At 54.4% G+C, this 20,632-nt stretch overlaps 9 protein-coding genes across 9 annotated transcripts; 6 read left to right on the top strand and 3 right to left on the bottom strand.

Annotated features, from left to right (window-relative positions):
- Window positions 1-466: 466 nt before the first annotated feature.
- Window positions 467-2,196, bottom strand: BO66DRAFT_462619 (MFS general substrate transporter; the record flags this gene model as incomplete). Its single annotated transcript, XM_025652390.1, has 4 exons — window positions 467-774; window positions 836-1,855; window positions 1,928-2,109; window positions 2,181-2,196. 4 exons carry the CDS (start codon window positions 2,194-2,196, stop codon window positions 634-636), a joined length of 1,359 nt encoding a protein of 452 aa, XP_025499105.1. The 3' UTR covers window positions 467-633.
- A 1,379-nt stretch (window positions 2,197-3,575) lies between these two features.
- Window positions 3,576-5,956, top strand: rglB (polysaccharide lyase family 4 protein; the record flags this gene model as incomplete). The annotated part of the gene is made up of 4 exons (XM_025650625.1): window positions 3,576-4,189; window positions 4,225-4,387; window positions 4,443-4,457; window positions 4,507-5,956. 4 exons carry the CDS (start codon window positions 3,576-3,578, stop codon window positions 5,725-5,727), a joined length of 2,013 nt encoding a protein of 670 aa, XP_025499106.1. The 3' UTR covers window positions 5,728-5,956.
- Window positions 5,957-6,181: 225 nt separating this feature from the next.
- Window positions 6,182-8,104, top strand: BO66DRAFT_359434 (acyl-CoA dehydrogenase family protein). Its single transcript, XM_025644975.1, has 4 exons — window positions 6,182-6,908; window positions 6,967-7,192; window positions 7,240-7,608; window positions 7,668-8,104. The coding sequence occupies exons 1-4, from the start codon at window positions 6,305-6,307 to the stop codon at window positions 8,002-8,004; spliced, it is 1,536 nt and encodes a 511-aa protein (XP_025499107.1). The 5' UTR covers window positions 6,182-6,304; the 3' UTR covers window positions 8,005-8,104.
- A 274-nt stretch (window positions 8,105-8,378) lies between these two features.
- On the top strand, window positions 8,379-9,279 carry BO66DRAFT_395610 (thioredoxin-like protein). Its single transcript, XM_025648255.1, has one exon. It carries the CDS (start codon window positions 8,451-8,453, stop codon window positions 9,162-9,164), a length of 714 nt encoding a protein of 237 aa, XP_025499108.1. The 5' UTR covers window positions 8,379-8,450; the 3' UTR covers window positions 9,165-9,279.
- A 250-nt stretch (window positions 9,280-9,529) lies between these two features.
- Window positions 9,530-10,945, top strand: BO66DRAFT_383921 (proteasome inhibitor PI31 family protein). The gene is made up of 2 exons (XM_025646077.1): window positions 9,530-9,790; window positions 9,856-10,945. The coding sequence occupies exons 1-2, from the start codon at window positions 9,613-9,615 to the stop codon at window positions 10,767-10,769; spliced, it is 1,092 nt and encodes a 363-aa protein (XP_025499109.1). The 5' UTR covers window positions 9,530-9,612; the 3' UTR covers window positions 10,770-10,945.
- A 443-nt stretch (window positions 10,946-11,388) lies between these two features.
- Window positions 11,389-13,470, top strand: BO66DRAFT_395612 (serine/threonine-protein phosphatase). The gene is made up of 6 exons (XM_025648256.1): window positions 11,389-11,895; window positions 11,974-12,015; window positions 12,133-12,238; window positions 12,345-12,878; window positions 12,947-13,019; window positions 13,084-13,470. The coding sequence occupies exons 1-6, from the start codon at window positions 11,734-11,736 to the stop codon at window positions 13,154-13,156; spliced, it is 990 nt and encodes a 329-aa protein (XP_025499110.1). The 5' UTR covers window positions 11,389-11,733; the 3' UTR covers window positions 13,157-13,470.
- A 748-nt stretch (window positions 13,471-14,218) lies between these two features.
- BO66DRAFT_334274 (cytochrome P450) lies at window positions 14,219-16,118 on the bottom strand (the record flags this gene model as incomplete). Its single annotated transcript, XM_025644202.1, has 4 exons — window positions 14,219-14,976; window positions 15,072-15,375; window positions 15,439-15,479; window positions 15,581-16,118. The coding sequence occupies 4 exons, from the start codon at window positions 16,116-16,118 to the stop codon at window positions 14,219-14,221; spliced, it is 1,641 nt and encodes a 546-aa protein (XP_025499111.1).
- A 571-nt stretch (window positions 16,119-16,689) lies between these two features.
- On the top strand, window positions 16,690-17,558 carry BO66DRAFT_443281 (uncharacterized protein; the record flags this gene model as incomplete). The annotated part of the gene is made up of 2 exons (XM_025651504.1): window positions 16,690-16,756; window positions 16,873-17,558. 2 exons carry the CDS (start codon window positions 16,690-16,692, stop codon window positions 17,556-17,558), a joined length of 753 nt encoding a protein of 250 aa, XP_025499112.1.
- A 789-nt stretch (window positions 17,559-18,347) lies between these two features.
- On the bottom strand, window positions 18,348-19,641 carry BO66DRAFT_475199 (mate-domain-containing protein; the record flags this gene model as incomplete). The annotated part of the gene is made up of 1 exon (XM_025653209.1): window positions 18,348-19,641. Exon 1 carries the CDS (start codon window positions 19,611-19,613, stop codon window positions 18,348-18,350), a length of 1,266 nt encoding a protein of 421 aa, XP_025499113.1. The 5' UTR covers window positions 19,614-19,641.
- Window positions 19,642-20,632: the final 991 nt, after the last annotated feature.

Below are 20,632 nucleotides of genomic sequence, written 5' to 3' on the forward strand. Positions count from 1 at the left end.
GGGGGATTTGATGGAAGACGGAAGGGATTCCGGGGAAAGAGGCCACGGACAAGTGCGGTGCGGGAGCTTCGGATCCGATTCCGTGGGTCTCGCCGCGCTCGCTCACTTGCGTTGGAAGGGCGAGTCTACGTGGCCGGATGTAAATAGTAGGTAGGTGATTGTATTCAATCATTCCTCTTGCTACCCACTCAATTTCACTCTCCTTCTATCTTCTACTCGACCCTTCGGTCACTTACTTATAGTGGATGGCAACGATTACTTTCCGTAACCAGATTGCCTGGACAGCAGAGTCAGAGATGAGCTTCTCATCCTCTACGTTATTGAAAAGCCGAGCATAGACATGATCGCACAGCTATCAATCAATTCAGAAACCCTCTTGATAGACTACCTCAGGAGACTGACAACTTCACTCGACAGCGAGTTCTGTCATACTACTGGCATCACGTCCCCGAGGGCGTTAGCTCGGATGCTATTTCATAGGATTTTGTAAGAATGATAGGCACACTGTTATGCAAGGGTCATAGTTCTGATTGCATGGAACTTCTTCCAAGACCGTCGATCTTTCGCAAGCTGTGCGTGCCTTGTGGTCTATTACCCTCCCGTGGTTTGATTCGACCTACCCTCCACCAGCTGTTACTGGTCTGACCGTGTAGCAACAACGTGCACAGCAACAATCGGCAGCATAGCGCATGCTCCAACAATTGCACACATGACCCCAGCCGCACCAGCCAAACCCAATGTTTCGAACATTTCGGGGAAATAGAATGGCCCAATCTAGCCGCAGAGCACTCAAAGTCAGCACGAACCTCAAATTCGGCCATGTCTGCGAACTCACAAATCCATAAAGATGGCGAAACACATTAATGCAAACCCCGATATCTGTAGCCACCTCGCGATGGCTATCAATAGCAAAGGAGATCAGGATAGTGGTGATCACCTGGTTACCGAAACTGGCGATTGCCGCGCCCACGCATGGAGTCACGTTCCAGTACGTGGCCTTGCTGAGCTGGAACCCCCAGACTAAAAGACCGGCGATGACGGTGCCGAAGCCAACATAGGACAGCCAAAGACGGTCCGCTGGGCGGTGATGACCTGTACGTTTCTGGAGAGCTTGCAAGAAACGGTCGGAAATGGGACCGCTCAGCTGCTCGCCAAGCAGGCAGCCGATGATGATAGCAATGAACTGCAAGCCGATTTGCTGCGAGTCAAAGCCGAATTTCTCCCCAAAGGCAATGGGCATCTCGACAATGAGGGCGATGTTGCCGTAGCAGAAGACTATGGCATGAGCACAGGCGGGAATGAGGACGCGCGGAAGCCGTACGTAGAAGAGCGGCTCGACGAATTCGCGGGCCTTGAGGGGCCGGGCATTAATCCGTCGTGGGATGAATTTCTGGTAGAAGTGGGATCTATAGGGGCCTGCTGCGGAGTTGTGGCTGCTCTCCGGGATGTATAGAGTTTCTTCGCCCAGGGATAGATAGGCGACGAGCTGGCAGAAGTTCATGATGGCAAAGATCCAGTACATCCATTGATAACCAATGTGTTTCGTCACGAAGCCCATGATGAAGGGTCCTCCTGGCGTCCCGAGGGTGAGCATCAGCGTCCACCACCCCAGCTTCTGGGCTCGCTTTTCAGGTTCACAAAGCTCCGTAATGATGCCGCTGCCTATACCCATAGGTGGCGAGATAAAGATCGCTGTTAGGACGCGCGTGGCCATTTGAGTTCCATAGGTTGTGCAGCGAGCTCCACCGATGTTGCATACCATGCTCCCGAGCACCGATAGTATGAAGATATGATAGCGGCCGTAGATCGAGGTAAGAGGCTTCCAGAATAAGGGGCAGATCCCTAGAAGCAAGATCTAGGAGAAATGTATGTGAGCTAGGGCTTCCATGCACTTTTCATCACGCAGACTCAAACGAGACCGACTAACCTGCATCGAAGTCAGATAGCTTGCTTGCGGCACCGTAACGCCGTACACCTCGGCCATGGTGTCGTATGCCGGAATAATGCCTGCGGCCATGAAAGTTGCGACCATTGAATGAAAAGCAACCATCAGAATCTGGGCATTTTTCTTCCACTCTGGCCATTCCTGGGGGTTGCTTGCGGAGACACCTGACCAAGTGTCGCAGACTTGGTCTGGCACTCCAGAGGATACATCTTCGAGATGAGTCGCGGTGTTGTACTCGCTTCCTTTGACATCTGAATCAGACGTGTGTGGAGCTGACATGTTGCTTTTATCGTTTTTGAGAATGGGTAACAAGGAATCGTGCGGTCTAGCGCCACAGCAAGTAAGGAGGCAATGTATTGCCACCGCTCAAATAAAAAGCACGAATAGTACCAGCACCGTACAAGAGATTATGGCGAGCAGATTGGTAGTTCCACGTCTCTTCTCATCGCGTTGTGCTGGACCCTTTATACCATGTTCCGTCCGCTCTTCTCTAGTACCCCATCTACCCCATGGGGAAGGATAGGGTGTAGATTCCCAGCTGGAGCGGGCCTGGATCCGCACTTTGATAGCGCACGGCCGTCAGGTCAGGGTGTCATTGGAACAGCTCAATGATATACATTCTTGGCACTGGAAATGAGAGGAATTGTTTCCGACGAGGCTCAAATCGCGGCCAGAACGTCGCTTACCCGAGGGTATACCCGATACAACTGTAGAAGTATCGGGTCCGCATCCGATACCATCCTTGTCATCCGTCGGACACAATCCACTAAACAACCTTATCCTTCAAGCTCTCAGTGACTATTTGGTAGACGTCGTTCGCTCTCAAGGGATACACAGGGGCACCGTGGCCCAGCCGCTCTGGATTTGGAGAACCGCGCCGGTACTGGCGATTTGACTTCCTGCGAACTGGAGGAAAAGTGTCAATCTCAGATGCGATTCCTGGAAGATGGACTTGGAATCTTGTTTGATACCTGTGGAGATTGCCACTCCATTGATGTCAACACTCCCTCTCATATCCTGCCAATTCTTCCTTGTGCTTGCCCCCTCTCTCTGTACTCTTTCTCGCATGGTGGCTCGATACGGTCAGGAGAGTGTACCACAGCTCAAGGTCACGTTTCAAGTCTTGCTTGTGGTCCGTTAAACAAGATCAGAGTCAGGATGTAGAGGATCGAGGGGGAAAGTGAGGATTTCAGAAGAGTTGAAGGTACTGCTGTAACGTTGGATTCCCCGCACCTCGTCCGCACAGCATTGCATGCATTGCGAGGCATAATGTCGGGTGAATGAAGGCCGAAGAAATTTTCCGTGAGAGATTGCATTCTGCTTGGCCTGCGGCTTCCCCCGCATTTTCATCCAGTTTCTCCCCAGATCATAGGCGAAGGCGGGGGACCTTCCGCTTCGATCGTCCCTTGGCATTTCCTGCAACCCAACAACCATCGCTTCGAATCCCACTTAGCAGGTGAACTTGCGCTACCATTGTGTGTCATGAGTCAGGACGATCGTTCATCCGGGTTGATCTGTGCCCGATGGCCTCCATCATGCCACCGACTATAAAAGCAAGACGATAGACAGTGCGTCATGTCACGATGGGCAGGAACTTCGCAGTCGAGATCCGCCTACAAATTCAGTCACGATGCGCCAAAATATTGCCATTGGCGTGTTGGCGACATGCCTCACCTTAGCCTCTGCAACACTGCGAACCAGCCAGAATGAAAGCACGATCACTGTGGCAAATGACCGCCTGACCGCGGTCTTTGCAACCAACAAAGGCAGAATTGTCGACCTCTCCCTCGATAACCAGGACCTGCTCGGTCCTCAATCAGGGGATACAGGGACCGGTCCCTACCTGGATTGCTATTGCATCCCTTCGGGCTTCTACACACCTGGATCCACAAGCCCCACCATGGAGGTCGTGGAGGGGACAGATGCTACCGGTACCAAATATGCCGGTGTGATCATGAACGAGACATACCCTCCGACAGGTCAGCAATTTCAGCAATACTGGTTTCTACGCGATGGTGAGACGGGTCTGCACACTTTCAGTCGGCTCGCCTACTACAACGAAACTACGCCGTTCTTGCGCAACTTGCAAGAGTTTCGGACTCTTTTCCGGCCTAACACGGATTTGTGGACGCACCTGACGTCGAGCGAGGTTCAGACTGCTCCCCTCCCCAGTAAAGAAGCCATCAGCAAAGAAATCGTCGTTCAGGATGCAACTTGGACATTCAGCAACACCCCCGACGATGCGTATTATAACTCAATTCTCGGAATACTTCACCAAGTATACTTTCTCAAATGGTCAGTGCTGTTATTCCTTCATCTTCCACGTCGCACATGGCTGATAACTCCGAAGATTGGCGCGATAACTCGGTCCACGGTATGTATGCGGATGGGACCACGTCTGATGGCACGACGTACGGAGCGTGGCTGGTGATGAACACAAAGGTAAGGTTCATTTACAACGAGCAGCACACAGGGAACTAACTGTAATATTTGCTAGGATACATACTACGGTGTACGTTAGTGTCATATGCAAGCCCCCTCGACTAGGCTGACCATACTAGGGACCCTTGCATTCCGACCTCACCGTTGATGGTATCGTTTACAACTACCTGGTGTCGAATCACCACGGAGAAGGAACCCCCAACATCACCTACGGTTTTGACCGCACTTTCGGTCCTCAGTACTACCACTTCAATGGCGGAAAGGGATCCAGATCAACCTTGGAAGAGCTGAGGTCTGATGCTGAAACATATGCGAACCCTAGCTGGAACGTGAAGTTCTATGATTCGATCGCCAAACACGTGGTAGGGTATGCACCTTCAAGTGTTAGAGGTACAGTTCAGGGACACATCAAGCTTCCCAAAGTAGCAACCCGGCCGATCGCTGTACTCACGGTAGATGGACAATACTTCCAGGACAACTCAGTTGACCCGTCATCTTACCAATACTGGGCCGAGGTTGACAAGAACGGGAAATTCAACATTGACCACGTCAAAGAGGGCAAGTACCGGCTCACTGTGTATGCGGACGGTGTCTTCGGTGATTACGAACGCGATGGCGTGCGAGTACAGGCTGGCAAGACTACGAAAGTTCAGGAGACATGGGTTGAGGAATCCGCAGGCACCGAGGTCTGGCGGTTAGGCACTCCCGACAAGTCATCGGGAGAATTCCGCCGCGGCGTTGCTCCAGACGAAACCCATCCACTGCACCCTCCGCAGTATCTGATCTATTGGGCCGCCTATGACTGGCAGGAAGACTTCCCCAACGGAGTCAATTACACGATTGGAAGCAGCGATCCTGCCACAGATTTCAACACGGTGCAGTGGTCCGTGTTTGGTCCGACCCCGAACAATCCCGGTGTCGAGTACGACACCACTCACAATTGGACCATCAACTTCAATTTGAATAAGAAGCAGCTGCAGAAGCGCAAGAAGGCGACGTTGACCATCCAGCTTGCGGGCGCGAAGACCGCGTCCGGTAACACCGATGTGTGGAACCCAGCCGAGGAATACAACAATCTCTCGTTGGAGAGTTATATCAACGGCCAGGAGGAGCCCTTGAGCATGGTGATCGGGTTCAATCAGTCCAGTAGCTGCATTGTCCGGTCTGCCGTCAGTTGCTACCAGGTTCGCTCACGGATGGAGTTCCCAGCTGACTGGCTGGTGGTCGGAAATAATGTCTTGACGTTGCATTTGCCGTACAATGCCACGGACACGGAGACGGCGATTTTGCCTGGGACGGTCTATGTGCAGTATGATGCCTTGAGATTGGAGGTGTCATAAGAATGAAGACATGATCGGTAGCACGCAGAATTAATGGGATGTACTTGTACTTGCCCCACATTAGGAACCAGAAATCAAGAATGTGCTCAAATTTGGACTTTTGTTGCAGCCTGAGGCATTAATATCTTTTGCCTCGATAAGTTATCCATATCCCGTTGCACAAGCAATAAATTGAGGACGACATGCTCGAGTAAGACGAGCAAAACCATGAACAAACTTTCAGATACGCCAATGACGAACTGCAATGTTCAGTGCACAGTAGCTTGGAGCAAAACAGACTGAGCTTAGACGGTATGGGCTGATCATTTAATCAAGTTGATGAGTGATCGCGGCGCCCCTCCATCCCTTCCCAATGCGGCAATAGCCTCGGTTCATGTCCAAACCCGGGGAAACCCTCCAAATAGCCATCAGTAGTAATCTTCGCCCCTTGATTGGCATATAAACTGCTGCATTTCTTCCCCGCAAATTGAGTCCTGACATTTCTGAGACCATTTCGACAACCAGGACTCATTCAACTAGACTGCGCCCCTAGTGAGTGCTGTCTGCGCAGTCAATTACCTGCCGAATTCCTCCAGCCATGTCCCAGACCTTTACCCGTGCCGAGGTTGCAAAGCACAACACCGAAGACTCGGTCTGGTGCATCATCGATCACCGCGTCTACGATCTCACCGACTTTCTCGATGCTCACCCCGGTGGCAGCGTGGTCCTCAACCAGATCGCCGGCCAAGATGCCACCACGGACTTCTATAACCTCCATCGCCAGGAGGTGTTGGACCGGTACAGCCGTCTATGCATCGGCACGGTAGCCGGAGAGAGCCCCGAAGTCGTGACCCCCGAGCCGGGCAGTCTCAGCCAGGTTCCCTACGCCGAGCCGCTGTGGCTGCGGCCCGCGTTCAAGAGCCCCTACTACAACGACAGCCACCGGCGACTACAGAAGGCGCTGCGCGAGTTCACGGACCGATACGTCACGCCGGAGGCGCAGGAGAAGGAGAGGGACGGCACCTATATCAGTCAGGAGCTGATCGATCGCATGGCGGAGACCAATATTCTGGCGATGCGGCTGGGGCCGGGTAAGCATTTGCATGGACGGAAGTTGCTGGGGGGTGTCGTTGATGGGAAGGAATTCGACTATCTGCACGACTTGGTCGTTGCGCAGGAGCTGGTGAGGGCCAATGCTCGAGGTGAGTTTTTGGTTTCGACCATTGCTATTCCAGAATCGACATTTCTGACTCTGAGCAGGCTTTCAGGACGGAAACATGGCAGGCATGGCCATCAGTCTGACCGCTGTTCAGCAATGGCTGCGCAATGAACCTCTTCGCCAGCAGATAACAGATGAGGTCTTATCTGGCAAGAAGAAGATGTGTCTTGCCATCACGGAAGCCTTTGCGGGCAGTGATGTGGCTGGTCTACGCACCACGGCTCAGAAGACCCAGGATGGGAAGTATTACATTGTGAATGGAACCAAGTATGACCATCAAGCCTACCCTGGGCCCCACGTGCTGACTCCTGCAGGAAATGGATCACGAACGGCATGTTCTCTGACTACTTCGTTACCGGCTGCCGGACAGAGAAAGGCTTCTCGGTGCTCCTGATCCCTCGCGGGGAGGGTGTCGAGACGAAGCAGATCAAGACCTCCTACTCCACCGCTGCCGCAACGGCGTTTGTGCAATTCGAGAATGTCAAGGTGCCGGTCGACAATCTCCTGGGTGAAGAGCATAAGGGTTTCATTGTGATCATGAGCAACTTCAATCACGAGCGCTTCATGATGGCCAGCAGCGTCATTCGCATGTGTGCCACCATTGTCGAGGAGTGTCTGAAATGGTGCAACCAGCGCATCGTCTTTGGGAAGAAGCTGATTGAGCAGCCAGTTATGCGGCAAAAGTAAATCCACCACTTAGAGATCCTCCTCTATCGATTGTCGCTAATATCTGGGACTACAGGCTCGCTCGGATGATCTCCCTCTGCGAATCCAACCAAGCTTGGCTCGAGTCCATCGCGTACCAAATGTGCAACATGAGCTATGCAGAGCAATCGGCTCACCTGGGCGGTCCCATCGGCCTGCTCAAATCCCACGCCACACGCTCAGCTCAGGAGATCGCCGAACAAGCTACCAACATCTTCGGAGGCCGGGGTCTAACGCAGACCGGAATGGGCAGGGTGATTGAGATGTTCCATCGGACGTACAAGTTCGATGCTATTTTGGGTGGCACGGAGGAGATTTTGGCTGATCTTGGTGTACGCCAAGCGATGAAGAAATTCCCAAAGGCCATGCTATAACCTCGTCTCGGTTGCAAGAATTAACACTGAATGCAGGCATTCATACAATTTCCGCAGGACCAATCGTAGCCAACCCAGTCTGCTCATAGTCGCTTACTGCACATGTACTATTCTTAGATATATGATAGTCATCAAGAACATGTTTCACCATCCACTTAGTCGCTCTTCGGAGATTACACCCATATCAAATGACTGGCATTCTCACTTGACGCTAAAGTGCTTGAGATTAGCAAGCACCAGGATCCAAGCCTAGTGCTTATCAGGGCTATCTCGACTGGGACAAGCTCATCAACGATGACGAGGCCCCTGAGCTCCCAGATACTACAAATGAGAGTCGACCTCCCACTAAGATTCCAACCACCTTCCTCATCGACCTCATCCACAACCCAACTAAAACTACTCGCCTCTTACGTACCAAAAGTCCACCCCACCACCTACCCTCTACAATGACTCCCCCACCCCCCACCTCAAAAACCTACATCCTCTACACCTACTACCAATCCACCTGCGCCAACCGCGTGGTGATCGCACTCCACCACAAATCCCTCCCCTTCACGCACCACTACATCGACCTGCGCGCGGCCGAGCACGAGACCGCCGCCTTCGCCGCCCTCAACCCCAGCCGCAGCCTGCCCGTACTAGTCATCACCGACGCGACAACAGGCACCGAGACGATCCTCACGCAATCCGTGGCCATCCTCGAATACCTCGAAGAAGCGCACCCGGACCGACCCGCGCTCCTGCCGCCGCTCGACGCAGCGCCGCTCCACCGCGCCCGTGTCCGCGAGCTCGTCAACCTCATCACCAACGACATCCAGCCGCTCTCGAACGGGCGGATCGCGCGCCGCGTGCGGCAGATCCGCGACGAGGTGCAGGATCAGCTGAGCTTTGTGCAGGAGGTGAACCTCGCCGGGTTGACGGCGTACGAGCGGTTGTTGGAGCGGCACGGCGCGGACAGCACGTACTCCGTCGGCGACGCGGTGACCCTCGCGGATGTCTGTTTGGTGCCGGCGGTGGAGATGGCGGTGGCGTATCGCACGGATTTGACTGCCTTGGTCAGGGTCCGGGCCGTCGTGGAGAGGTTGAAGACTTTGGAGGCGTTTCGCAGGGGCGATTGGAGGAGGCAGGGGGACACACCGGGTGAGGTTAGAGTTGAATAGATTATCACTGAAATGAGTTTGAAGTGTGTGGTATACTATAAGTTACAAAGCAGCTGGTGGTGGTGGGAGCCGCTGCGTTACGGGATATATATGTAGCATGGAAAGCACAGGTGGGATAAGGCTCTAGTATAACCATTAATCAAGAATCTGCATTGGACCATGTACCATGAAAAGAAAGGAAACATAAATCACCTTTGAACTATAAGCTACCTATTAGTATTCACCCTGCGCAATTCCCGCGGTTCTACGGAGTAGTCCGTTGTGCTGTCCAACTCAGCTCCAAGTGACTAACCCAATGCGGTCGGCCAGGCAGCGATAGGCGGCGTAATGTAAGCTCATCCCAGCCGATAAGAACATCGCGGACATTTTACGCCACCGTCACTTGGACCTTACTTACCCCATCTACTCATATCTGAACCGACCCCACAATCTCAGCATACACCCCATTATGGCAGATGCCTTGAATTCGGATCATGTCCTGGAGCTTGCTGCGACGGCCATCCGTCAGGACGAAGGCGCGTCGCCCAGCTTGAAGACCCCCTACGAGGCTGTCGCTGTGATCGGCCATGCCTGTATGACAGCCGTGGGCTTTCGACTCGTCGGTCTGGGAGAGGACCACAATCTTGGTACGCGATACCTGCGCCTTCTCTGTCCCTACAGGCATATTTACTAATCTCATGGGCACCTACAGAAAGCTCGTCCGACAGCCCGCGTCTACCGGCCGAATGGAACGCGAGCACCAGCTTCGCCTTTCGCTACGCTCACTCCCAGTCCTCCATGCAATACCTGCTCAAAATCAGTCGACTGGGCAGCAAAGCTGTGGTGCTCGCGCTGGCCCTGGGCGACGACAAGACGACCTCGTTCGACCTCCCCGTCCAAGACTACATTTCCGAATCCGCGCTCCCTTTGTCCTCCTCCGCCGATCTCCCCAGCGCCCTCAGAGAAACATTCATCTCGCCCCCGCGGGTCCAAGACCTGATCAACCTGTTCAAGATCAACGTCATCCAGAAACTCGCTCCGGGGCTGTACAAAGAAGGATACGAGGATACAGGCCGCCCGTTGCGGGAGGTGCAACAGGAGCGGCCACCGCGACACGACCCCCTCCGAGACGATTCTCTCCCCCAACCTGCTCGCCCTTATCCGTTCGATGACCCTCTAGCCGTGCCTCCCCGCCGACCGATCCCAGCCGGCGACTTCCCTCCCCCGGGCTTCGAGGACGAGTTCGAGATCCAGAGACCCCCTCGGGGTTATCCGGGAATGGGCGGTCGGAACCCACTGAGCATCGGCGATCGTGATCTATACCCAGCAGGTCTGGGTCCCCATGATCCGATTTATGGTGGCGTTGGCCCGGGGCTTGGGGGCGGCGGCGGGGGTGGGGGTGGGATGCATCCGACCTTCGATGATCCCCTTTTTGCAGGCCGGCGAGGTGGAGGAGGGAGAGGAGGATATGATCCCCAAGCGCCTCCAGGAGCACGATATGATCCTGTTGGACCTGGGGACGGAGCACCATTTGGCCAAGGGGGGCGGGGACCATCCTTCGGCGGACGCGGAGGAGGAGGAGGAGGATTCGGCGGGTTTGGCGGGTTTGGCGGTGACATCATCTAAACCACACTTCGGCCCAAAATTATTGGAGGGGAGGGGAGGGGAAGGGGACATGTAGTATGACTTAATGACGAAAATGCTCCACGGGAATGACTGGCTGGCTGGCCATTATGAGGATGAATGACTGCAATCTTGTACTTAAGCTGTAAATTGTGCAATTGATGATTGATGGAATGAGCAAGACGGCTGGAGTCCTCTGTGTTTGCATTGCTGTGATTGTCTTTCTCTGTTGGAGTTGTCGTAATTATTGTTGTGTTGTAAATGTCGGTATTGTAATTAGATTCTCCGCCCGTGCCACACTCACCACCACAACCACCACAACCACCACAATCGAGAGAATCCCAAGTGTGGCGCAGGAAGGAAAATTCCTGGGGCAGAAAGCAGGAAAGGTGGGCGGTGTGGCGCACGCACGGGCGGCGGCCACTGCAGATATGACTGACTGACTATTGAACTGCTAAACTGCTAAACTGCTGCTGCTGCTGCTGCTGCTCTGCTCTGCTCTGCTCTGGTCTGCTGCTCTGATGCCCGTCCACCCTGGCAGATTGCTAACCTGCTACCCTGCTAAACCCATCCACCTCATCTCACACCTCTCCACCACCTCCTTCTAGCCAGCTCCCTTTCCCTTCCCCCCCCCTCCCTCCCCACCACCAGTCTTCCCATCCCAATCAACTCTTCAACTTCAAATCCCCTTTCATCCTTATTGCTATCGCCTAGTTCTTCTAGCGACAGCCTTTTGTATCGCTTTCCTCCTCCTCGTCCTCCCCCTCCTGTTGCCCCAAATTAGGTCTCGTCTCGTTTCGCCCCGGGCGTCTTGCTTCCCCCCTCTCATCCACCCCCAAAGAAAAGAATCCCGCCTTACCTCACCTCACGAGACCTTTCTCCCTTCACACCCCCACCGCCCTTCGCCGCTTGCTCTCGCCCGAACCTCGCTCCCTACCACCTGCAACTCCCCTCGGTGGTCTTCCCAATGGATAACAATATGGAAATCGATACCGCGCGGTCGCCCGAACCTCACCACCTCTCCCCGACGACCGACCCGGGTTCCATACCCACCCTCGACGGATGGATCGAGAGCTTGATGACCTGCAAGCAACTGGCAGAGGAAGATGTTCGGAGACTGTGTGATCGGGTGTGTCTTTCTGTCGATTGGATATTCCGGCTGTTGTCGACCAGTTCCTAATCATGGTTTTGTTTTTTCCCCACCTAGGCGCGAGAGGTACTGCAAGACGAGTCCAACGTTCAGCCCGTGGTATGTGTCCTTTGATTCAGATGATGTTTACCATAATTCTCCTGGTTGGCCCCGTCCACCTACGAGAGTTCAGCTGTCGCGACCGATCGGGCTGACCGGAAACCTGCCTCTCCGCAGAAATGCCCAGTGACTGTGTGCGGTGATATCCACGGCCAGTTCCACGATCTGATGGAGCTCTTCCGTATCGGTGGTCCCAACCCCGACACGAACTACCTCTTCATGGGTAAGTGGAGGCATGCGGCGATTCCTCATCCCGGGGGTTGCCTGCCCCTGTGTGCGTGTGTGTATGTGTGTCTCCGACTAACGCGCGTGTCCGACCTCCCGTGTAGGTGACTACGTCGACCGTGGTTACTACTCCGTAGAGACCGTCACACTCCTTGTCTGCTTGAAGATCCGCTACCCGCAGCGTATCACCATCCTGCGAGGAAACCACGAGTCCCGCCAGATCACGCAAGTCTACGGGTTCTACGACGAGTGCCTGCGCAAATACGGCAACGCCAACGTGTGGAAATACTTCACCGACCTTTTCGACTATCTCCCCCTCACCGCACTCATTGAGAACCAGATTTTCTGCCTGCACGGCGGTCTGAGTCCGTCGATCGACACGCTCGACAACATCCGCTCCCTGGACCGCATCCAGGAGGTGCCGCACGAGGGCCCCATGTGTGATCTGCTGTGGAGTGACCCCGATGACCGATGCGGCTGGGGGATCTCCCCCCGTGGAGCGGGTTATACATTCGGACAGGACATTTCGGAGGCGTTCAATCACAACAACGGCTTGACTCTGGTTGCACGGGCGCACCAGCTGGTAATGGAGGGTTACAACTGGTCGCAGGATAGAAACGTGGTCACGATCTTCTCAGGTATAGCTGTCTGCCAGGTTGGGGTATCGGCGTGGATGACGCGGCTGACTTTGGCTTTCTTCCTGCAGCTCCTAATTACTGCTACCGTTGCGGCAACCAAGCCGCAATCATGGAGATTGATGAGCACCTCAAGTATACGTTGTATGTGCTTTCGGGTTGAATCCCCGCTAGCTGGAAGTTGACCTCGCTAACACTGGCCCTCTAGCTTACAATTCGATCCCTGCCCGCGCGCAGGAGAGCCCATGGTCTCGAGGCGCACCCCGGATTACTTCCTGTAATCGGTTTCTTCGTTGTGATAGACATTTTTCCTTTCCACCTCCCCGCTGGCAAAGTTGAGGCTGTTCTTTCGTCGACTTCCTTCGAGAGGACTCCGGGGAGGATCATTCAAATCAAGGGATACAACAGCAGGGACCCGCGGTCTGGCTACACCGTTTGAAGTAATTGTATGTCCGTATTTTCTGGCCCGTGTTGATACCAAATTCATGAAAATAAAAAGACCGTGTTGAAGTCGGTTCTGGTGTTGCTGTTGTCGAGTTTCTAGTCTACTGGTTGGGGATGTTATGTGAGTCGTCGATGGGATCGTGGATCCATGTAGGCTTGGACTCGATAGGATACAGTGGAGTTCTTCTACCGCAGCTGCAGTCACAGAAGTTCCGTCCTTTTTTCTTTTCTTTTTTTTTTTTTCTTTTCTGTTTTTTGGTGTAGAATGCTCCGTGAGACCGTAGAGATATTTACGCAGTAATCTCCCCGATGGCTACAGCAGAAGGTGTGATGCCATACGCTTCGGGCTTCTTGGACCCCCATCATGGATCCCTCCCGCTAGTCAGGTACTCTGGACTGTGCAGCACATATTCAGCATCTCACATATGATCATGACTTTGGGCTAACAAGGTAGTTCCAGGACAAGTTCCAACTTCAAGCTGGAGGTTATGCTACTACAGTGCATGTTACTAAGTGACCGAATGAAGGACTGAAATGACTAAGCAAGAATTGTCCAATCTGGCAACCAAGTCAGGTTCAACTTAAAATGGACGGACTCAGCTCGATCAACAACAGTACCTCCACCCATTGTAATGATGAAGACGAGCCCACTGCAGTCCTCCTGACTGTCAACCCGACTCCCTCACAATGAACAACACCAGACCTTAAGATCCAATCAAGCTACTACATAAACTATAACTTAACTAACCACTGCATATTGTAGCTAGCCCTCTAGCACAATCAAACCATAGTTGAGAGCTCGATCATCTACCTCTCAAGGACCGCATCGCCCTCCACCCCTCCACCCCTCCGCTTCACACCAGATACCGTCCATTCGTTGCGCCCTCCCATCTCCCTAATCAACCCACCACCACCCCGTCCAAATCGACCTTGACATCGCGAATCACGAAGCCGACCCTTTTCGCCTCCTCCCATTCCTGCCGCATCCTCTCCGCCCGAGCGGCGGAGCGCGGCACGAAGCGCACCCGAAAGGGCTTAGGCACGGTATTGGCCCCGTCCTCAAAGCCATCATCAGACACATCGACGGGGAGGGGATGGCGGCCGGCCTCGTCGCGGGCGGGGAGGATGTCAAAGAGCCACACCAGCTTGGCCAGGACGACGAATAGGCTGTTCTCCGCCACATGGAGGCCGGGACAGATGCGCCGCCCTGCGCCGAAGTTGAGGTGGGTTTTGTCTTTCGCTATGTCCGGAGCAGAGGGAGAAGACGACGAAGGCGCCCACGAGGAGCTTTTCAGGTAGCGCGCGGGCTGGAATTCATGGGGCTCCGGGTAGGAGGCGGGATCGTGGTGGATCGCCGGCTGGTTGATCACCACGAAGCAGCCCGCGGGGATGCGCGCCTGCTTGTATTGCACCTCGGCGGTGGTGTAGTGGGCGGTGCCGAACCGGGTGAGGGGCCGGATGCGCGAGACCTCCTGGATACAGGCGTGGATGAAGGGCAGTCGGTCGATGTCGTCGAAGGAGGGCGACCGCGTGTCACCCCCGACCACGCGCGAGACTTCGGCGTGCGCTTGCTGGAGAACCGCCGGGTTGGCGGCCAGGTACAGAATGGCTATATTGAGGGCCGAGGCGGAGGTATCCGAACCTGCCTCAATCAGGGCTATTGATTCCGCAAGAAAAGGTTGCTGCGTGTTAGTTTTTGGTGTGAGAATTGGGCAAGAGGGGGAGGAGCCGCCTGCCCCGGGCCAGACTTACTGCCCGCCAAAAACGCAGCTTGGCTCTCGTCAATCTCATAGCGTCGAGTCTCCGTTTCCATGAAGTGCTTGGCGAAGCATGTTGGCGCGCTGCCCTCGAGGACCTTCTGCCGCAGCTCCTGCCACAGCCCCATCCAGAGGGAATGCTGGCGTTCGTGGAACTTCAGGGCTCGGGCCCGCCACCACTGCAACCACGTGGGCAAGCGGTCCAATTGCGGGATGAGGTCGGTGATGAACGCCCCCGGCGCGGTTGCTTGCGAGAAGTCTTCCATGATCTTATCGACCCGGTGGCAGATCGGGTCGTCCTAACGCAAGAACACCTGTCAGTGGACAACCATCTCCTCATAGGGTCCGGTGTAATCACCAACCATTGACGCCACTCGTCGACCATACGTCGAGGTTAAAATGACTGAAGCATGAATAAACAGTCAGCCCGGGGACTTTCGTCCCCACGACCCCACCCCCGGGAAGGAGTGGTGATGGTGATGGTGACGGGTACCTTATACTCACCTGAGAGGGACATTCGATGGGCTTGCTCTTTGCAGACGACTTCCTCCCCTCCGCTCTGCAGCAGGTCGCTTACCAGCTGTGTGGCTTCGAATTCCTGACTGGGCCGGAAACTCCGCGCTACGTTCGGGTGCAAGAGCTGGTGCAGGATGGTGCGCAGCCGCCGCCAGTGCGTGTTGTAGGGCATGATGGCGATGCGCCCGCCCGAGACAATCGGCGTGGCACCGCGCCACGGGCCCTTGGACGAGGTTTTGGCGGACTGTCGATCGAAGATCTCGCGCACCGCCTCCCGGCTGTTCACGTACACGAAGTCCTCGAAGCCGAACCGGATATGGAAGAGCTCTCCCTGCGTTAGGCCCAGCTCTTCGAGTCGCCGCCCGGGGTTGGGGCCGAGCTGGCCTTTGGCACCGAAGATGGGGTGGCCAAGTGGCTGAGGAATTCCCGACTGACGCCACCGTCTCCTCGCTTGGATAGAAGACCAGATCCAGCGGGCCAGGAAAATGCTTCCGGCAAACAGGACGGTGAGAAAGATATTGCTCATGGTGTTCTTTTTCTCTATTCTATTCTTATTGTGATCTTGGTTTGGAGGGGGGAGGAGACGGTAAGCTTGAGTGCAGCGTTGTCGCTTTTGTTATGTCTTTTCGTCCGTCGTAGGGATTGATTTTGATGGGCAGGACAGGTTTAGGCCGGTGTCAAATCTTTTCCTTTTGGATTTCTCTTTTATTTCATCCCATTAATTAATTTGTTTGCCCCTCACCCCCCTTCCTTCCTTTCCCTGTTCTTGGCCATGGACCCTATCGTTCTGCAGAGAATAAGCACGCAGCGGCTACAGATTCTACAGGAATGGTGCCATATTTATGATCAACTATCAGTTAGTGGCATTGAGACAATTCACACGCCGACCCCACCTCCCGATGAAAATGGGTAGGATCCTGCTAGATTACTGGAGATGACTCCAGCAATGCACACATTGTATATGGTATTTTTGTCCATACTTCCCCGAGCCATGACTAACTTGGTACCAGGTTATGATTTTTCTCATTATCAGCTCAGGTAGGATTACTTGTAACGGTACCTAGCCATCATCGTCGCCGCAACACCTGTGCACAACAATGGATTCCCAGGAAGGGTATCGTCAGCGACGAATGCTCCAAAATCGTCTGGCCCAGCGCCGATTTCGTACGAGTGACTTTCTTTCTCCCTTCCTCTCTTCCCCTCTTTCTCTCTAAATCTCTCTGCCTCTCACTTTCGAAGACGAACCCGCTAATTCCAAGAGAGCTTTTCTCTTTCCACAGGGGAGCGTACCCGAGCCGCAAAAAGCGATCGTTCACAGGGCGAGATCGAGGGTATCACTCATTACGACCACTATCCTCAGCTCCACCATAGCCCGGGTGCATCAAGCCCTAATCACCTGCGCGGCGATAGCAACAACGACAGCAGCAGCAGCAACAGCAACAGCAACAGCAACAGCAACAGCAATTTCCTCTCAGAGCCTCCTCCTCCTCCACCCTTGAAGCTCCACAGCGACGGCGATGCAGAACTCTGCTCATGCTGGAGCAGGAGGAGTGCTGCTGCCGCATCATCGCTACTGGAAGCGAAGAAGAGCTCCCCTGGATTACCCTGTGATCGTGGATATCATCATCACCTGCCGCAGGTGAACGAAGAAGTCATCCAGCTCTCGAATTTCCTCTTTCCTGCCGCAACAAACCAGGACGACGACAACAACAACAACAATAACGACAACAACAATGACACCCCTTTAAGTTTACACATACATCATGGCCAGCTACTGCAGGCCGAACACGCACTCGCAATTGTCCAGAAACAGCGGGACCGACTCGGCGCGCAGGGCAGGGCACTCCTCCGACAGCTTTCCGAGGTGTATGCGATCGGGGTCTCCCTGGATATCTTCATTGCGAGCGAGGCGTTTCAGGTTCATCTGCTGGGGGCGGAGAGGGCTTTTGCTGCGCTAAGTGAGTGATTTTCTTTCCTTTTCTTTTCTCTTCTTTTCTTTGGGGAGGGGGGTGAAGTACAGTACTTTTCGACTGTATCTTTGGGTCAATTATCTGTAGTAGTTCAGTATGGGTACTACTACGGAGTACTGTACAGTAATTACCAGGTACTACATGGAAGACTACCCGGCTACTACTGCTGTTTCCGGTAAAACATACTGTAACTACCTAGTACTAGGTACAGTACCTACTGTAACCTGCCGCTTTGACCTTGAAGTACTCGGTAGTTGTTGACTCAGTCTCCCTACCCTTGAATACGGATACCTCAAGCATCCACTGCCACCAGCCTCATCTGCGTCGCCACTCGCTATTCGTCTGGCGGAAGGCGAATGTGGAATTAGTCAAGACCTACCTAGAGAGGAAGTAATCCATGTAAGCAAATGTTTTGGTTTTCATTCCCCAACTGAGGCATTTGAAGACTGAAAGCTCACCCGAGTCATATTCTCAGTAAAGGCCTCCTCGAAAGATCACCCAAGTGGCAAGGAGAGTAAACCTGGTTTCATCGACGAGTGGATCGATCTTAAGCGAATGGACGAATCAAAAAGCAACAACAGATTAAGCTCGAGGTATCAACAAGAGGGGAAGCTTACATCGTCATCCCAATGATGGGGCCGAGCCACAGACCCACCAGACCGCCTTTCAACAGTAAGCCCGCGATGAACGAAGTGGGGAGTGCAATCTGGACGTTCAAGGAAGAGGTAGACGTCAACCAACTGAACCGATCAACGGAGCCACAACGAATGAGGAGGGGTTGAGAGCTAGCTCACTGTATAGTGACAGACCAGAGACAGAACTCCGGCAGTCTGCTGCATCTGGAGCCCCTTCATCACCCCATTGGCCCACTCCGCGGTAGCATAGACGATCTGCAGGAGCGCGCAGAAGGGCATGGTCTGCACCACCAGGGTCTGCACCTCGACCGAGGTGCACAACTGCCGGGAGATCCAGTACCGCCCCGTCAGGAGCACGCTGAGGTTGAGCAGTCCCACTACGACCGCGGTCGTCAGCGCGACGCGCATGTGCAGCTGGGCACGACGCGGGCGATTCTGGCCCATCAGCGTCGCCACACGCAGCGTCGTCGCGCTCGCAATCGCAAAGGTGAGCTGCAGCGTCATAGCCACCGTCCCATTGAGCACGCTCTGCGCCGCCAGCCGCGTCGCATCCAGCTTCCCCGCCCCGACCGTCAGCAGCTCGAATGTCAGATACTCCGCCAGCACCGTGATCGAGCCCGGCAGCGCGAGGCGGAGTAGCCTCGGCCAATGTGCCCCCGCGCGGAGCAATGAATTTGGAGACGATGACGAAGAGGCGGAGTCATCGTCGTCATGGGAACATCGGCTGATTGGACGGAGGTATGTGGCATGGGCCAGAAGACCGGCCCCAAGCATGGTGTCCGACAGAGCTGCAGAGACCGGCGCCCCGACAAATCCCCACTTCAGCCGATAGACAAACCACCAATGCAACGCGAGATTGACCGGGACCGCGCAACAGAGGACCACAATTGGCGGGTGGAAGGTCCCCTGGCTCTGCAGGAAGCGCTTGCCGGCCTCGAATCCTGCATGGCCCGGTAGGCTCAGCAACGACACCCGGAGGTACTGCGAGGTGAGAGCGGCGATTTTCGGCGACACCATCGTCCGCAAGATGGATTGACTATGCCACCATCCCAGGCCTACCGGGCAGCTCACGATCGTCAGAAGCATGAGCGTCATCTTTAGATACAGGGTGGCCAGATCCCACCGCCGCAGCCCGTAGGCGAGGGCCCCGAGGGTGTCCAGTCCGGAACACAGCCCTTGATAGACCCCGTATGCGGTGATGTTGGTGATACTAGCCCCGAGGCTGACAGCCCCGAGCTCGTCGATCCCGAGTCGACCCACAAAGAGGAGCCCCGCAAAGGGAAGAGAAAATTGAAGGTAGGACACTAGAACCAGCGAGGTTGACGAACGGACCAATGTGAGGGTCTCTTCGGCCACCCTGTTCCCTGTAGCTGGTGGGCCGCCATTTTCGAGGAGTGGAGTGGTTTCTCGTGCCATGAATTGAGGGTATAGGTATAGTATGGTCGGTACTAGGTGCAGCACCATAGCAAGTGCTGTAGATTGCTTGAAGAGCTAACGCTAACTATATAGTCTGGAGGCCTTTTCTTTGTGGCCCACTGGAGATTGAACACGTTCACCCTGGCTTCCAATCGATCGAGACTCGTACTATGTTAAAGAGAGAGGGCCAAGCAATAACGTTACCATTTTGCGAGGCGAAAAGCTTGCCACCGGGCTAGCGTCTCCTCGAATTCGACGACTGTTTCATAGGTACCATGCATGATGACATGCAGGGGTCAGGCTGACCTGTAATCATACATGATGACTTATAGTATGTACTAGGTTCCTATCTTATACCTCGGAGTCCGAGCCAGATATCCGCCGCTGACTGGGTACTAACTACTAGGTACTAAGTGAGGGCAGTATCCACCACCACCAACCACTACTCAGGGCTAAGTTACCACCTCCCGAGTCCAACTCCTCTTCTCCTTCTTCTCCTCCTCCTCCTGCCCGATGATTTTCGATCATTGGTCGAAAGCTTATCGCTGCCCAAAAGCTTGCTCAAAAGCTTGCTTTGGTCACTCCGATACTGTCTTATCAGTACCACCAGTATCCAATCATGCATGTTACAGATTGCATCAGCATGCCCTGGTCTCCGGGGTAAGCCCTACGCTGTACCTCACCCGAGTCGGAGAGGCCGGTCACTCCCCTCCCCTTCACTCCCCTTCACTCCCCTTCACTTCGCACTCCTCTCTTCTCACTAGAAAATCATTTTCATTCTCCCGTATTCGTTCCCCCCCCTTTTCCCCTCCCCTGCAGAGCTCAGTCGCTGAAACAGTAATCAGTACCAATTTCATGGATCGACCCCAGGTTGTCCCTATGCCCATCGCGGACACCACTCCCCAAACGACTCTGCACAATCCAGAAAAGAGCCAAGACGTCTCCCAAGCACGCTCTGACAGCCCGTCGGAACAGGAACAGGAAGGTGAGGAGGAGGAGGAGGAGGAGGAGGAGGAGGA

Source organism: Aspergillus aculeatinus (assembly GCF_003184765.1).
Source record: "Aspergillus aculeatinus CBS 121060 unplaced genomic scaffold BO66scaffold_66, whole genome shotgun sequence".
Taxonomy (NCBI): Eukaryota; Fungi; Ascomycota; class Eurotiomycetes; order Eurotiales; family Aspergillaceae; genus Aspergillus; species Aspergillus aculeatinus.